General features: G+C 41.3%; 1 protein-coding gene across 1 annotated transcript in view; it reads right to left on the bottom strand.

Annotated features, from left to right (window-relative positions):
• rxfp1 (relaxin family peptide receptor 1) overlaps positions 1-19,245 on the bottom strand; it is a 54,016-nt gene that overhangs the window by 34,317 nt on the left and 454 nt on the right. The window contains exon 2 of the mRNA XM_078261323.1: positions 14,175-14,312. Within this exon, the coding sequence (XP_078117449.1) occupies positions 14,175-14,312 (138 nt within the window). The remainder of the gene's footprint in view (positions 1-14,174; positions 14,313-19,245) is intronic.

The following is a 19,245-nucleotide window of genomic DNA, read 5'->3' on the forward strand; positions in this document are numbered from 1 at the left end:
GAGGAGGTATGGAAAGTGACGTTTACAACCCCTCGTGTTACAGCTTGAGCTGGCTTGTAGAGAACAGCTGTTAGTTTAGTCTCGGTTTACGAAGTTAAATTTCAGTTGGTGTTTGTGTGCGTCCATGACCATAAGTGTTATTTCTGTATTTTAAAGATATTATTTACCGAGACTACCAGCTGTTTATGTAGCAATTTATTATTGCGTTTGTATTGAGTGGCAGCCTATATCAGGTTGTATGCATAGCCTGTAACATTCCCATTATAGTTTAAAGTCTTCAGTACCTGTTTAGCACTGTAATTGTGGAGAGTTGTTTGTCCCACTTGCGGGTTAACATTGATGTTTTGTTCCCCTCTCCTTGCGAAACCACGCTTTTACACAGTATTATATTAGAAATAGTGCCTGTGCATCTGCATCTAAATTTAAGTTCACAATAAACCCTTCAAAGGATATCCAGCTTCCTCCCGTGTCCTGACTTGACACCCCATATCGCTGACTAAAGTTCCTTAGAGAGCCATTACAGTTTTAATTAAAATTGTGATGCATATTCTCAAGTCATTATACAAAACACTGTGTCACAGACACTTTTGTACTGCTGACAGGCTCATAATAAGTCCATCATCTTAGAAGCTTTGCATTTTTTAAATCACATTTTCCCAATCAATTGTCTTGATGCATACTATTTGGGGAAAACTTTTTCACAAACCAGCTTAAACTGCTGTGATGTACAGTACATCTGGCTTCCTGAAGTGGGAATTGAATCTCTAACAATGGCAACTGCTACCTTCTGGGCTTCAAGGGGAACATAGTGATTATGTACAGTGTATAGACCACATGTAGGACGAATAAAAGGTCTCTTGACAATATGTGATATTGAAATGTGTTCAGTTACCGTATTTATTATGTATTCTGTAACTTTTGTTTGCTTTGAAATTGTTTCAGACATATAAAAGGCTCAAAGTGGGCAAGGAAAAGCTTATGGAACAGATAATGGTGTATATGGCAGAGAGGATTCTGAGGTATTGGCTTTATTTCAAGGCAATTGAGAGAGCGTGTTAGATAGTGTTAAAGCATTTGGGCTGTGTGGGCTTAAGGACCAGGGTTGTATTAAAGGCTCCTTTCAAAATTGTGCTTACTCAGAAACTTGTGTAATTCTAAAAATATCAAAAAGAAAGAAAAAGCTGTCAGCTGGCCTGCTCACAACCAGTCCAAACCTTACCTTTTAACATAATGTAAGATGTCTAATGTGCTTGTCTGTAAAGGTTCATGTCTTGCCCTGCAGTTCCACAGCATTTGGGTTTTAGCTGATCTATTTGTATTTCAGTTGATATCACTTTGACAGTTCATCCTTTCGGTCCTATTGCTGTTACGCTCAAGGGTTGAGGAGTAGGTAAAACCCACAACAGCTTCTCATCTTTTGGGACCAACTGTGTGCAATGCAAGTGGAGAGAGAAACGGATGGTGGATTTGACCAGTAAGGGGGAAAATTCAGGAAGACTACAAAAGTAAAATATTGTTAATACTCAACTGAGTATGATCTCGCTCCAACTTATCTGAAACTGCACTGCTGCTGAACTCCACCGACAAATGGGAGGCAACAACTGGAGCATGAAAGACCCAAGTCTGATGGTTTAATCTCCTTTCTGATATATTTTCAAGGAGGAAAGTGGAGGAAAAATCACTGACTATTTTTTCTGCATGATGATGGAAAGAAAGAAGTTTAGACATCAGTCACTCTGCACTGATGTTCATAGTATGGGATTGAAAATATTCTCAAACTCCTCCCACCAATATGATGTCAACATCAGAGTAGTCTATATCCATGACGTTCCATTTCCGGGATTGCTCCGTTGCCGTCGGAAATTCCGCCAGATTGCACTCTTTTCAGCTAGATGTCTGTTACCTTCTATTTTGTTTGTGTTGGAATTCTAAACTCCGGTCGATTTCTGAGGACTGTGGTTAACTGCTCCTCAGATCTCAGCAGGGTAAATCCAACAGCTAGCTAGACTATCTGTCCAATCTGAGTTTTCTGTTGCACGACTAAAACAACCTTTGAACGTACACATGTTCCACCAAAACAAGTTCCTTCCCAAGGCTATTTTGCAGCAGCACCGCACCGCTCAAGACGAGGAAGAGACAAAGGTCTGTGAAGGATCACACTAATCTACTGCCAACAACAAACAGGAGAGTGCTGCTATGTTTGATGAAGCCTTAGACAGGATGAAATGGAACCAGTGCTATTAAAAAGCAAAAGAAGATGGAAACTCCTACCATCTGTGTGCAAGGGTTGGGAGCTGTTCAGCACCAAGAGACTTTCTGTCAGTGTGTCTCTAACCTCTGTCAGTGCAGTGCAAGCTACACTAACAGAAAGCCAAATAATGGGATGTTACTCTGTGTGCAGATTGTCAGTCTGTGGAGGTCAGCGGGGCTTCCACTTCCATTACACTTACACACATGATGGGGAGGATGCGCAGACCAGGACGTGAGAGGTGGCAAACAGTAACCAGGATGGTTGCAGTATTTTGCAGTTTCCTGTGCCTGTTTTTTTCATGCTATTTATTTTTCCCTACCCAAAGGCTGAACTCCTGTGAGGGGCAGAGTAGTTGATGAGGTTAAGTCAGTCGCATCTTAACAAATCACGGAAACATTCTTTTATGGAAAATCTGGTCCATGAAGCGAGCCAAAATAAACTTGGGCTGATGAACCATATACACCTACAGAGCCAGAGCCATAAAACAAGAATGGGAGACTAAACTCAGGCTAGGGCTGTACAATTAATCACATTTTTAATCGTGATTACGATTTTGGCTACTAACGATTACAAAAACAATGTAATTGAGAAACAAAAGATTTTTTGCACTTCATGTTTTGCAAAGTAAACTCTTAATTTGTCTTGTGGGACAACTATAAAAGGGAAATATCACAGTTCAAGGTGTTCTCCCTATTGATTTGTTTAACTGTTAAATAATCGTGATTTCAATATTGACCAAAATAATCGTGATTATGATTTTTTTAAATAATCAAGCAGCCTTAACTCAGGCACACCCATTTGTAATAGAGTATCCTTAAATAAGAGACTGTAATTGGCGCAAGTTGTTCTGAATGAACAGGTTTTGAGAATGGAATTTGGTTACCGGAAGTTTGCACACAAAAAAAACAACATTGTTGAAGGCTGCTCTGTCTGCTGGAATACCATCATGTCTGCCAGACAGCAGGTTTCCTGTTGATAATTGGCTTTTTATAGGAGAACCACACAGCATCATACAGCAACCCAAATTTAACCCAAGACACACACCTGAACTTAGTAACAATTAAGTAATTAAGTATTTTCTGGTAGTTTGTTGTGTGCCCTGCATTTTGTTTACAGAGAACAGAGAAATTTCTAGTAGCAATAATCAAGCCTTTTTGATGGAGCACAAGTTTTATTTTGTGAATTCTCCGAATTCATTGAACCCACTTAGAACCTTTTATTTTTCTCATCTCCTTTTCTGACACAATTGTCTATTCTCTTTTATATTCTTCATCAAAGCTAGCAAATTATCATCCACCCACATCCCTTCATATGCATATATAAGCCTGCTGCTTTGACTTTCTTTGACGTTTAGAGATTTCTCAGTCCTCTTAAGTGTCTATTGTAATCTTGACAGTGAAAGGCAACATCAGGATGAATTCTTGACGATGAGATTCTGCTTCATTTCTTTTCCCACTGACTGTACTTAAAAAAAGGATTTGATAAAGTTATTAAACACTTCATGAAACATATCCGTTTATAGTGCTTACAATACTATATATTTTTTTCTTTGCAGTTTTATTCAAAATCTGTCCTCTCTCTGCCTCTTCCTGCATCTACGCAGACTTCAGGGTCACATGGCTTTCAGTTATTTATCAGATGGAGGCCTGCCAAATAGTACAGTGAATACAGCAGGAGTCAAGGTGATCTAAGGACTGCTGTGGGAGGAAAAGCAATATGCTATTAAATGTGCTCCACACCTTTACAGGAGTTATTTTCATAAAAGTCATGAGCATTTGACACTTATGAGTGGGACTTTTTATGATGTGAATTAATGTAGATGATGTTCTACATTTGTTTATCCAGATTGTTTTTTGAAGTTATAAACTGCGCTCTCAGCAGTGATAACATCTGACTTAGTATGTTGTCAGCCTAACTGGCGATACAGTATATTTCTGTCAACCTTCTGGCTGATGAAGCAATTTAATTGGGAGGCAAGGTATACCAGGTTCTTCTAAAAAGTTTACATCATCCTATAGCTATATACACCAGTTAAGCCTGCTTTGCAAGGTGCTGACATCCTTGGTACCAGGAATTACAACTCAGGGGCCAATTAGATAAAAAGAAAAAGTTACAATAGATCAGCCACTGCTGTGATAAAATAATACCAGCTTCTCGACTCAAAGTCGCTTTACAGGGCAAGGTAGAAAACAAAACAAAACAAGACAAGATTCAGGCACAGATGAAAAGGGAGGGGGGTGTGGGGCTACGGCTATGCAGAGGTGAAGAGATAGGTCTTGAGGCGGGACTGGAAGATGGTGCAGATCACTTGGGGGAAGGAATTCCAGAGCCTGGGAGCTACCCTGGAGAAGGCTCTGTCCCCAAAACCGTGGAGGTTGGACTTGTGGATGGAGAGGAGATTGGCTGAGGTGGATCTGAGGGACCGTGAGGGTTGGTAGGGGGAGAGGAGGTCAGTGAGGTATGAGGGGGCCAGATGGTGGAGGGCTTTGTAGGTGAGGACCAGGATTTTGTAGGCGATCCAGTGGAAGATGGGAAGCCAGTGGAGTTGTTTTATGATTGGAGTGATGTGGTGCCAGGAGGGTGATGAGTCGGGCGGCTGCATTCTGGAACAGTTGGAGTCGGTTGATGTAGGTAGAGCTAATGCCAAGGAGAAGTGAGTTGCAGTAGTCCAGTCGGGAAGAGATGACGGCGTGAATGAGTCTTTCAGCAGCGGGGGGTATGAGAGAGGGTCTGATTTTGGCGATGTTGCGGAGGTGAAAGAAGGAGGTTTTAATGACATGGCAGATGTGGGGCTCAAGGGAGAGGGTGGAATCAAAGATCACAACTAGGTTACGAGCCTGGGGAGATGGGGAGACAATGGTGCCATCAATGGTGAGAGTGTGGTTATTGTTTTTGCTGAGCTGGAGCCTATGAGGAGGAATTCTGTTTTATCGCTGTTAAGTTTGAGGAAGTTGTGTTGCATCCAGGTTTTAATAGCTGACAGACAGAAGTTGATGTGGGAGAGGGGAGGATTGTGGGGGATTTGGTGCTGAGGTAGATCTGACCAAGGGGGAGGATGTAGATGATGAAGAGGAGGGGGTCGAGTACGGAGCCTTAGGGAATGCCTTGAGTGACTGTGGCTGTGGCAGAGGTGTGGTTATGGAGAGAGATGAAGTGGGATCTGTTGGAAAGGTAGGAACAGAGCAGGCGGAGTGCAGTACCTTCGATACCGAGGTCTTTGAGTCTGGTGAGCAGGATGTTATAGCTCACAGTATCGAAGGCTGCACTCAGGTCGAGGAGGATATGGATGTTGAGGGAACCGGTGTCAGCAGAGGTGAGGAGGTCATTGAGGACTTTGAGGAGAGTGATTTCTGTGCTGTGGAGGGGGCGAAAACCAGATTGGAGGGGTTTGAATTGGTTATTGGCATGAAGATGGATTTGGAGTTGTGAGGCAACGATACGTTCCAGGGTTTTAGACAGAAAGGGGAGGTTGGATATTGGGGAGGGAGGAGGGATCCAGACCAGATTTTTTTAGGACTGGGGTGACAGCAGCAGTTTTGAAGGCAGAGGGGACAGTTCCAAGGGACAGTGAGGAGTTGAAGAGGTTAGTGAGGCAGGGGCATAGGACGGGGAGGCAGGACTTCAGGAGGGGAGTAGGGAGGGGGTCAAGGGAGCAGGTAGTGGGTTTGGAAGAGCTGATGAGTTTGGAGATTTCAGGAGGGGTGACTATATATATATACACACAGTATATATTATAATAACCCAGGGTGACCAACAGTGACAGACCTACCAACCAATCACGAGTGATTGTTAAAAAAGGAGTGGTTTCATCCAATACGGAGTGAGAAAATTCAAGCCAGGCCAGCCATTCTCTGGCCAGGCGCGGTGTCGCTGCTATTCATACGCTAATTAGAGCCATTCACACCTCCGCGGGAGCTCTCCACATACGTCATGGTTTGTTTCCGTCAATATGTGGCACAGACGAACGCAACATTCACAGGCTGTAAATTGTTGTTAAATGCCAAAAATTAGGGAGATTTCCGGGCGTTTACGGGGATGAAAATCTCACATTTTTTATTAAGCAACTGCAGGAAGGCATTCGGAAATGTCAACAGATGAGTGCATCAGCGCACACGGGGCAACAAGCGCATGTTAATAAGCTGTTAAAATGTTCAATGTGTTAACCTTTCCTGCTTGCTTCTTTTCCGACCGTGGTCAGAAAACCAGGGGAGACTCGTTACCGCCAGGGCCGACATTATATAACGTCAGGGTTAAAATCCCGTTTCTGGTGAGCAAATTAATGAACTTGGCTTTCAGTCTGGGCTTTATTTTGTACACCGCACACACTGTGTACAAAACTTAAACGTATTCCACCAACTCTGTTCCGGTTGCATACAACCATTGACATATAGAAAATGGACCAACAGATCCCGTTGCTCTGGATGGAGACCAGTGAAGGATATTAGAAGCACTTTTCCGGTGATGGCTGAGCGTTGAAAACGTAGATGTGACGTGAGCAACCTATCTGAAAGTTGTAAGTTTTCTGGTAGCTGTGCCAAGAGAAATCTCAATCATTCCCAATTTTGCAGAGACGGAGAGCGTAGGTATATGTAAGGAGATAACATAGGCACAGGCTAATTATTGCTAACTAAAATGCTAGTTAACATTAGTAATTAAACTTAAACAGCTAATGTGAGTCGAAACTGCCTGCGAGCTCCTGTACTGTACGGTAATTTCTCTACTGTGCGACAGTAAGTCACGTGGTTATGACACAATCGTTAGCCTATTTTTACAAAAACGCCTGCTACGGGGCCATAACGTGAGATATAAGGTAATGGAGCCTTTTATACATTGTTGTGTTTCTTTAGAAATAAACAATGAACAAATAAAGTCTTTAAACACTTCAGATGTAAAGTTATTTGCTGTCAAAGTGGCGCCAAAATGAATGGCAGTCAATGGAATGCTAACGGGAGGTGATGGCTTGTTAGCATCAAAATGGCGCCATAGGAGCTACGCGTTCCGAGGAGAAGCTTACCCCCTTGCATATAACATGTCTGCTTGCTCTTTCTCTATCTCTCTTCTGCCCACTTTCCACACACACCCACACGCACTGAGGTCTCTTAAAGGAGCCGCAGCACCATTTTACAACAAATGCCTTATCACGCTGATGTGACTGAGCCCGACCCGAACCCGACCATAATTTCTAAATATCTGTCCGAACCCGGCCCGGCCTGTTGGGTACTGTTGGGACCCGTCAGGCTCGGGTCGGGTATCCATTCCTTAATGTATATGGTGCCGCAACAGTCCTAAAATTAAACTGCAGTCATGAGTAATTGTTGATGCATCATTGTATGCAAATTAAGCATGGCTGATGTTTGTGCAGGTTGGACGGGGCAATAGTTGAGTATGAAGTTTTTCAAGACTAGCAGGGCTACTGTATTGAATTGTATTACACTGTAAAGGAATTCTTTTACCACCTATTGTATATATAAAAAGGTTACCCGAGGCAAGTCAATATCCCACTTAAAATTTTATATTCATTGCTGTGCAGAATTTTCAGTCACGAAACACCTTCTCTTTGAGTCAAAGTTCACACTGAAGGCTTTCTGAGGGCGAGGCTGAATTTGGCAACATTTCTGTCAATTAAAACCTAATTCTCAAAACATAAAAACAGATTTTACTAAGCGCTACTTCTCATTGTTAACCTGCTTCCAGACTTCTGAATCACCATCTACATCTCAAAATAGAGAGCCAAAGTAAAACTAAGTGTAAGAATACAACCCAGGCCAGTCTCATGGCAATTCGTGAAATGGTGACGTTATTTAATCTATTGATTCGTGTACAGGGACACGTTTTTCTGGTTTTTATCGTGTTGGTGAGCATGAATTTGAAACTTATGTATTTGATATATTACGTGATAACAGCACGATTATGGTAGAGAGTAGTATTGAAAGGCCAAAAATCTGCGTAAGGAGGTTGATTGGGGTGGTGGATGGGTCAAACAACACAGGACTTTCACCCCGGAGACTGGGGATCGCGTCCCGCATGTGGTAGTTCCTTTCCGCATTCTTGTTCTCCTAACCACAACCTTTCCCCGTCTTTCTTTTCCTAACCACAACTATTCCGTTGTTGTCGCCATTGTTGTTGCCGTTGTTGTCACCATTGTTGTCGCCAGCGTGCGGCATTTAATTTCCCTGTTGTTGCGTCCCCCAGAGACCGCGGATTGTGTCCCGGCAGCCGGGTGTTACCGTCTACCGCATGTAGCGTCCCCGTTTTTGCATCCCCCAGAGCAGGCCAGTGTCATGGCAGTTGTCGCCGGCGTGCGACATTTAATTTCCCCGTTGTTGTGTCCCCCAGAGACCGCGGATCATGTTGTCACCATCTCCCCCAGAGCAGCCCAGCTGCAGCCCAGTTGCATGGCAGTTCGTGAAATGGTAACGTTCCAATTTCGTGGTGACCACCACAAAATAAAGTAGAAAATCGTTTCCCTGTACACGAATCAATCGATCAAAATAACGTGACCATTTCAACTGCTGTGAGATCGGGTTGTACAACCACACTGAAATTTGCAAAAATGCTATTTACTATAATATGTAGTCATGAATCATTACCTAGGCATCATTTTACTCTAATAGAAGTAAAAAAAGTATTAGTAGCTAATGTAGTAGTGTATATCCACAATGTTCCACTTCGGGGATTGTTCCGTTGCCGACGGAAATTCCGCTGGATTTCACTCATATATTATCTTGGGCTATCTTTGTGTTGACATTTTAAACTCTGGTCAACTTATGAGGACTATGGTTAACCTTTTCTTAGATGTCTGCAGGGTAAATCCAGACAGCTAGCTAGACTATCTGTCCAATCTGAGTTTGCTCTCGCACAACTAAAACAACTTTTGAATGTACACGTTCCACAAAAACAAGTTCCTTCCTGAGGCTATTTTGCAGAGTTGCCGTTCCTCCGTACAGCGCTGCCCAAGACGATTGTGATTGGTTTAAAGAAATTCTCCCATCCCGGAATGCTGTGTCGACTAGCCAGACCTTCCTCCACAGCGCTGTTATCAGTGTAAGACACCTGTTCACAACCTCAAACAGTCACACTCCAAACTCCAATATGGCCAAGACCAAAGAGCTGTCAAATGACACCAGAAACAAAATTGTAGACCTGCACCAGGCTGGGAAGACTGAATCTGCAATAGGTAAGCAGCTTGGTGTGAAGAAATCAACTGTGGGAGAAATTATAAGAAAATGGAAGACAAACAAGACTACTAATAATCTCCCTCGATCCGGGGCTCCACGCAAGATCTCACCCTGTGGGGTCAAAATGATCACAAGAACGGTGAGCAAAAATCCCAGAACCACACGGGGGGACCTAGTGAATGACCTGCAGAGAGCTGGGACCAAAGTAACAAAGGCTACCATCAGTAACACACTATGCCGCCAGGGACTCAAATCCTGCAGTGCCAGAAGTGTCCCCCTGCTTAAGCCAGTATATGTCCAGGCCTGTCTGGAGTTTGCTAGAGAGCATTTGGATGATCCAGAAGAGGATTGGCAGAATGTCATATGGTCAGATGAAACCAAAATAGAACTTTTTGGTAAAAACTCAACTCGTCGTGTTTGGAGGGGAAAGAATGCTGAGTTGCATCCAAAGAACACCATACCTACTGTGAAGCATGGGGGTGGAAACACCATGCTTTGGGGCTGTTTTTCTGCAAAGGGACCAGGACAACTGATCCGTGTAAAAGAAAGAATGAGATTTGATTGAGATTTTTGAATGAGATATCGTGAGATTTTGAGTGAAAACCTCCTTCCATCAGCAAGGGCATTGAAGATGAAACGTGGCTGGGTCTTTCAGCATGACAATGATCCCAAACACACCACCCGGGCAATGAAGGAGTGGCTTCGTAAGAAGCATTTCAGGGTCCTGGAGTGGCCTAGCCAGTCTCCAGATCTCAACCCCATAGAAAATCTTTGGAGGGAGTTGAAAGTCTGTGTTGCCCAGCGACAGCCCCAAAACATCACTGCTCTAGAGGAGATCTGCATGGAGGAATGGGCCAAAATACCAGCAACAGTGTGTGAAAACCTTGTGAAGACTTACAGAAAATGTTTGACCTCTGTCATTGCCAACAGAGGGTATATAACAAAGTATTGAGATGAACTTTTGTTATTGACCAAATACTTATTTTCCACCATAATTTGCAAATAAATTCATTAAAAATCCTACAATGAGATTTTCTGAATTTTTTTCTCATTTTGTCTCTCACAGTTGAAGTGTACCTATGATGAAAATTACAGGTCTCTCTCATCTTTTTAAGTGGGAGAACTTGCACAATTGGTGGCTGACTAAATACTTTTTTGCCCCACTGTAACACTTCCCGAGGGAAATAGGGGCTTGGTGTCATGCTCAGGGATGAGGATCAGACAGAGCATGTTTTAGCAGCCTGGGGCGGCTTTATGATTTTGCATTGCTGAGCGCATCACCTTTTTTTCCCGCCCTAAACTTTAGTTTGTTTACCATCAAATACCTAACAAATATAACATAATTGGCTCTTTTCTTTTTTTTTTAAGATTATTCCTTGGGCGTTCTTAGGCCTTCATTTGACAGGACAGCTTTAGAGTGGAAAGGGTACAGAGAAGGGCAATGACATGCAGCAAAGGGCCACAGGTCGGAATTGAACCCACTGCCGCTGCGGGAAGGACTGAGCCTTTGTATGTGAGGCTCACGCTCACAGGAGAGCTACCCAGGCGACCAGGCTCATAATAATTGGCTCTTAAGCTGCTAAATGCTTCACTCGTATCACATTACACAGAACAATATTTTCCCATTGTTAATATGAATATGAATTCAGGTGGGTGAAAGGTGGGCAGATACCGAGGATCTCAACAGAAGTCAGAAGTCAAAAGTCAAAAGTCAACAGGAGGTCAGAGATTACTTACTTAAAACTTAAAATGAGGACATTTCGTACTTTTATCTTTATTTCCTTCTTTTATTTTATTCATATAGGTTTTGTCTGTCACATTCACAGTTCTTGCCAGTGTTGACGGTTTTGCTGCAGTATAGTCAGCTGCAGCACCCTGATTTCATCCACCATCAACTGATCCATTCCTTTCTACAGGGGACTTACTGTTCATTCACATTCAGTGCAATTATGTTGCTGCCATGCTTCTTTTACAAGACAGGAAGGAGTTATGCTTGGAGAGTGTTTCATGGGATAATATTATTGTCGCAGGTTGTAGTATCAGTGGAAGATTAAAGGACTACATGAATTGTTAGCTTTTGTTCCCTCTCTGTATGGGAGCACTTTGTATGCTGTTGGAGATAAGAGCACACAATCAACCTCTAAAACAACAAACAAGAGGACCATTGACTACGGAGTAAATTCATGTCAATTAACAGTGTTGGCCAGCGATGTACTAATATAAAATGTGTAATAGTGTACTAAATATGGCTGGAGACATTAAAAAACATTGTTTTCTGTTAATATAAAAGACGGTGAAATGTTTCCAACTTTAATAGGACTATATAAACCAATAGCAGTTACAGGACACAAAGCTGACATCAGATCGAAATCCTTCCTGTCTGAGGTAAATAACAGAAGTCAGATGATTTCATATTTGTCATTTATTATAATTTGACAGCTGTTTTATAAGCTGCACCTGTTTCAGGACAGGAGTCATGATTATCGCCTCCTTAAGATACTTAGTCATGCATGAGCCTTTTTTCACAACCTGGAGCTCAGCAGAGGTAAGGAGGCTTCCACAATAAAAGGTTATCTTTTGTGTCATATTTGAGATTCTTTGGATTGAAAGTGTACTTTATTTTGTTAACAATAACGCCGTTGTTATTGGCACAATGTCCCTTTGAGTCATGCAGCTGCAGCGTCAGTGTAATTACATAATGATATATTTTTGGACATCCTTCATACATTTATTCTGTATCTATACTAAATAAGTTCTTTCAACAATTCTTGAGAGGTACACTAGATTCCTGCACTGAATTGGGTACTTCGGTAACCCACAAAAGGTTTTTGTAAAAAATAGATTTTATCTGAGATATGGCTATAGATGTAAGGAAATTTGTACTCGGTTGGTACAGTTTTTTTTACACACAGGCCTGAAATACACACACATACTCAGGTGGTTTGGTGTCTTGCTCCAGGGCACCTTAGCAGTGCCCCGGCACCTCTGCAGCTGTCAGTCCTCACTCCGTACAGGGACTTGAACCGGCAATCCTCCTGTTCCCCATCCAAATCCCTATGGACTGAGCTACTGCCAGGCCTCCATTTGCAATGAGTTACTGACAATGCAGAAATACAAGTGAACATAATCCACTGAAAACATGCACCATGCAATCTGCACAGTGATATATATATATATATATATATATATATATATGTATATATATATATATATATGTTATTATTATTTTTTTTTTAAATGATCAACCAGGCTGTTGTGCGCCCTTACAGTACCCTGATGCGTAATAGTTTTATCTATACTGCCTACACAAGCAACCAACTCTGGACCCGTTCAGAACTCTGAGGCACACCATTGAAGCAAATTAGCATGTTAAAACCTGATCAATCGGCACGCAGTATGAAGAGTAATGGTCTGCCTCTCATTCACACACTCATATTCATACACTGACAGTGGTGGCGCTGCCATGCAAGGCGCTGGCCTACCATCGGGAGCAACTTGGGGTTCAGTGTACAGGAGGAACTGGGGATCAAACCGTCAACCATGTTGTTAAAGGATGACTCGCTCCACCTCCTGAGCCACAGCTACTCAAAGAGGGCCTCTGTAAGGGTACGCTCAGACCAAAGAAAGGGACACGCCGCAGGGTTGTGGGGTGGTGGGAGTGTCACTTAAATGGCCCATTTCTGTGACATCCTGTTGTGTTCTTTAACCCCCAAATGTAGCACAAGTAGACTTCATATTTCACAATTATGTTTTTTCTTCAGTTCGTATATAGTTCTTGACATTTCCGCACTTGAATGCAGCTTCATTTCACAGAGAAAAAGAGGAAGAAAATAGACAGACGGACTGTGCTTTGTGCTGGAGCTTGTTGCAAGAAACAGTTAGCTGCTCCTGGGCAGTTAAGTGCTTGTGTTTCGTTTTTTACCCTCATAGTTCTTTAAAGGTCCCATGACATGGTGCTCTTTGGATGCTTTTATATAGGCCTTAGTCTCTTTCCCGAAATTCAGCCTTGGTGCAGAATTACAGCCACTAGAGCCAGCTTTCCTTTGTATGTGCCATTTCTGTGTCTGTAGCTATTGAGGAGGAGAGAGAGGGGGGGAGGGCAAGGTAGAGAGTGGTGGTGTGGCCTTTACCAACTGCCACTTTGCTCATTTGAAAGCCATGATGTCTCTCTCTCATAGGTGGGCCAAATTCTCTGGCTGGGCAAAGCAGAGAAAGGGGAGGTAACCTTGCTCCGGAGGCAAGCCACTGGGGGACCATACGCAGGCTGGGGGAATGCAGATTAATGTTAAAAAACCTCATAAAGTGAAATTTTCATTCCATGGGACCTTTAAAACTTTCTTGTGGCAGCAATAGAGACAAGGATGTTTCCCCGTTTACTGTATGGGACTCTCAAGTCTGATCGCCGGTTGCTTGATTGGCCACCACAGGGGGACAAATTTAAAGAGCAGCTTCACACCCTGTTTTAGTTTGAACACGGATTCTTCATAAAAAAAATTTAAAAAAAAGGCATTTAGAGCCAGACACCCAGCAGCACCTTCAAACTCGCGCTTATCGAAATACCACTGACACTCCTACCCAGACTTGAATTGATTATTCTGTAATGTTACTCTTAAGAATTAAAAGACTCCATTTTGAAACTTTGATTTTCAGTGAATTATTAATGTGCCCCACTGGGCTGGTAAATTGCATGAGGTTAAACAGCACAAGATCATATGCACATTTTTTTCCAAGAAACAATGAATTACCACAGTTCTCCTCATCGGCTTGATTTCCACAGTCATTGATGCCGTTGCAGTGCAGGAGCTGAGGGAGGCACACTGTCAGGTTGCCACAGGGGAAATATCCAAGAGGGCATGTCGCCTTCTCCTCTGTGATATTGAGTGCTATAAACAAAGCAGAAAATCCAAGAGTATGATTATGAATGTACAATGTCTGCCACTTGTCTATATCAGAGACATACTGAGAGAATATGCGGCGCCAGGAAGGGGCTTGAGGGTGCTCTAGCTACCCTTAGGATTCCCATAGCACCCCCTTAGCAACGTTAATAAATTGCTGTGGTATATTTTTTTAAAAAGGAAGATGACCTGACCGCAGCCGTGATTGCTGCTGAGGATGCCTAACATTACACTGCTGTAAATGACATTAGACCACTGACTGAGAGTCCTTGTCAAAGATTTTAGTGGAGTAAATGTGGAGTTTGTGCATCTCATTAAGGAAGCTTTTATAACCATTTGTCCAAACCCATGTCAAAGACTCCATCAGTGCTTCAGGGAGCTTTTTTTTGTTGTTCAGTCCATGAGTTGCTGGGTTTTCCTTAATCAACAGTCTTGTATGGCTAATTGTCCTTTATTTCAGTCTAAATTATGCAGAGACATAGAACAAACAGTACAGACTGGCAAATGTGGCAAATGTAAAACAGACATCATATGACTTGACAGCTAGAAGAGGATGGTTATTCACTCCTTTATCAGGCCCTGTCTTGATTATTAACATCCCTTATTCATGTGCCATAGTAAGTCTGCCTTATCATACCTCCGGTTCCAAATACAGGAGACAGGCAAATTGCAAGCAAGGTGCGTAATTATGAACAACAGGCAACTGTGCCTCTCATCCCATCTACCTTATTCTGCATATTTGTAAATATATGTTTTGATTTGTCAAATATGAATAAGAATTATGATTACTTTTTTGGAAACATGTATTCAAAGATGATAAACAATTCATCAATATGTAATAAATGTAAGTAAAATGCTGTAGAAGATGAAATAGTTCTGGGTCCCATTAAATCAGAATTCACTTTTCTGTGCTGTTTACATGTGTCATCATTTAGGCATTTTAAATATCAACCTGTAAAATGGTAATATTTCCTAATGGGGCATCGTGCTCATCAGGGGCATACATACAGATAAATTCACAGATTTTAAAGGCAACCAAGTGGCCGCTTCCATCATGTAAACCTCCACATCTACTTTAGTATATCAAATGATGCCCGTCGAGCCTATCATTCTGTTTACTGCAAAAACATCAAACACCGGCAAATACTTTTTACTCTCACAGTTATTTTAAAGAAAGTTTTTGGTGAACCTCGTGTTTCTGGGTTCCTGATAATACCTGCTCAAACATCTGTTATGTAACACCAAGATGATATACACAGAAGCAACATGCATATCTCAGAATTCTGAGATCATTTTTCAAGAAAAAAGACCTGCTCTATTTTTCTGTATTAACGAGATACCTCAAAATCCTGCGAGAACCTCTCATCTGCATAGACTACGTCTGTTCTCATCAACCATTTGTTCAAAAAGCTACGAAAAGTTAAGCACTTTAATTCGTAAGCAATCCACTTTTTTTTTTTTGCTGTGATCACTACATTGACAGTCGCTGTATAAAAATGCGGCTGGCCGCGTAAGGAGGAGGTCGGAGTGAATGGGTGGGCGTTAACATACAGGACTTTCAATCCAGAGAGTGGAGCTCGCTTCCCCGGGAAAACTAAATCAGGAGCAGAAAATGCGTGTTGCTTGGAAGTGTTTTAATCCAAACCTAGATCTTTTTTCCTAATCTTAACTAGTCATGTTGGTGCCTAATCATAACTTTCGTCACTGCCAAATAATATATGGTCAAATATATCCCTGGCATCCACAAATCCAAACCATCAGATGATACATGATGTATTCACAGGTCTTTTCTCATACCTCAAAGATTACAACGAATAAAACTCAGAGCTTTAATCCATATCGTGACTTTAGCACATTTCTTCATACAGTATGGTTTGTCCGGAGATCAATAGATTAGTAGTAAGTATCATTTCTAATATTATTGAGACAGCCATCCCTCATGTGTCTGCTATTAAATTAAACTGTGGTATTACTTTTATGACTGTATTGGTGCTTAAACTAACTTATACGAATAATAAATAAAGAATTGATCACAAAAGACAACCGATCAAAGACAACAATCACTAACTCTTGTGGAAAGACATTCTGGGAAATCTAACCGAAGCAATACAAGAATTAAGATGAGTGAAAGAAATAAATACTAAAATAATAAATCTAAATCTATTCTGATTGCTGTTTTAATTTTGCTATTAAGATCAGACTTTGTTAACATGTGCAGTGCACACTTCTAAAGGGATGTGGTGTTGAATTAAAGTACAAGAGATCCATTATTGGCTTAGCTTTAGACTTGAATCACATTTACAATTGCAAGGTTACATTTAAGTGCCACCACTTAACTGTATAATTCCCAACTGACAGGAAGTGTACTAATGAATTACACTAAGGCAACTCTGTTTCAAAGCCAGATGGAAAGGATGTTTTCAAATGTCTATTCTCTTCAACAAATCACATAAATCACCATTCTCTGGAAGATAAACTTGGATGGTATTAGCAAACATGAAATTATTTTAGAACTAGACATCCTCTTAATGTGTGGGATACACAATGCCTGCCAATACAGCAGCAAGACAGATTATTTCACTCTAAGGAGCTCCAATGGGGATCACATAATACACAAGCCTAAGGAAACAGTTGATATTTTTATGATAAGCTAAGAAAAGCAGCAAAAACCAACAGACAAATATATTTCATCATTAAAAATCTGTGCAACTATGTATCCAACAAGAAATAACTAAGACAGTCCAACAGTTTGAAAAGTCCCCATTGTTACACTCCCCTAATTAAGCTTGTCTATAAAAGTTTAACCTTTCCAGCAGGAAATTCACACTACTGGCGCAGAAGAATCCACACTCAACAATACATCCATGCTCTCAACCAGCTACCGCACATTGTTAGAGTTAAGAAGAAGAGACAGAAGAGACCATAGAGCTTTAAAACGTGATTGAAAAAAGGATGTCTTGGATCACATTTGACTGGTCCTGCTTTACAGCATGTTAAAAGAAATGATATCACAAATGGAAATTGTACTGTAGGTGCAGTACAGATTACATAATATAAATGTGCAACATATTTCTATCACATCTTATGATGTGTCTTTCTTTAGTGATACTGTGTCAGTGTGCAGAGTAATCCCATACCACGCAACATTTACATGCAGTTTGTAGCACTGCAGTTCAAATCGCAATAGTCTTATAATTGCATTTAAGGTCAAGACTGAGAAATATTCAGTCCACCTGAGACAGAAAAAGTGTAATTTATATTTCAAATGAAACGCTAAACTTGAAAGTGTATATTTGCTCTGTTTGAGAGCCCTGACACACCGAGCTGACATTTGGCTGTTGGGGTGCAGCTTCATGTATCAGATCATGTACTACTGTTGCTTTGCTGACTAGTGCCGACAAAGACACGTAATAAAATGCTTTGCATCTTTAGTTAAAAGTTGCACTCAAACACACAGCAAAGACAAAAGCTGATGGCCAGCTAACTTCCGACATGCATGCAATTGTGCATACGTAAGAGGAAATATCTACTCATCTGTATTCATATTTGAAAATGTCATGGAAAGACAAACAAAAACTATTTAAGTACACTTTATTGTCCTTGTGGGAAAACTTGCTTGGCCTTTATCGCATGAAGATCGGCCATAAATATAAAAATTCTTACGCCACTGTTTATTTATCTTTCGTGGATGAAACAAGACTCAAACTGAGTTTTTCACAAAATGTCTTTGTGAGCACTAGTCAGCATATTCTTCATTTATGTTTACCTTCTATGTATGATTTTGTCATCCTATACTGTTATTTTATTATGTTAGTTATTCAGCACGTCTGTCCGACCAGGGAGAGAGATCCCTCCTCAGTTGCTCTTCCTGTGGTTTCTTCCATTTTCCACACTAATGGGTGCAAACAATGATTCGCTAGGCTGAACAGCCACACAGCTTGCTCTCACTGACTGCCTCTGCCGCTGATGAATCAGTGTCCAAGATATCTTTGGGGCACTAATGTGTGAGCTTCAGAAGAATGGCTTATCATATGTTGACTGTGACAACATAAATTGGTGCTTCCTCATGCAGGATATTCATTTTTCCCATGGCAGCACACAGTGAGTCCGGTTATGATTTTGAATTGGTTTTTTTTCCCCACAGATCTTGGGTGCATGGCAAGATGCATGCAAACAGTTATGCAACAGATTTATGTCTTGACCTGTGCCTTACAGTATCACAAGTGCATAAGCAGTATGAACCTCAATACACAAATGTAAATTGGTCTACAGCCAACGAAATAATGCAATTATCATGTAAGATTTCTGATGTACCAATCAGGCTACAAAATTAGTTTATTTTGTGACTTCATCTTTGTTTAGGATTTGAAAATATATCATTCATAGCATATCTTTCTATTGAGTTCATTGTTTTGCAGAATTTACAGGTGAAATGCCAAAACTCTATTTAATTTGGGTTAAAATACACACTGGATTAAAGCTCCTGTGCCTTATGGACTGAAAGCAACATTTTAAACTGACATGCTCTTGGTAAGGCGTTCTGCCCTAGCCAAGAATTGATGCTGTCAGTTTGAATTCAGTGTGTGGACACATTTAGTACTTCAGGCTTCACACGGACCTGTTATCCCTCACTTGCCCCTAATGCAGGATGGGCACAGGACTACTGGCCAATGGCTTTAACAGCTCACATATGTACTCTTACAGTAGTGATGGATACTCTGCTAATGCAATTCACTTGCTCTTAAAAAAGGCTTCAAGAAGGCACATCTGCTTCACACAGCACTGAGCAACCTCACACAAAAAGCTAAATATAAATTAAAACAAAAACACAAACATCTTAATATTACCCCACATTAGTGTGAAACAGGAATCCTGTCTGAGTTTAAATACACAGAATATATGACTGATGATATCTCATAAC

The sequence above is a fragment of the Sander vitreus genome, chromosome 10, assembly GCF_031162955.1.
Source record: "Sander vitreus isolate 19-12246 chromosome 10, sanVit1, whole genome shotgun sequence".
NCBI classification, from domain to species: Eukaryota; Metazoa; Chordata; class Actinopteri; order Perciformes; family Percidae; genus Sander; species Sander vitreus.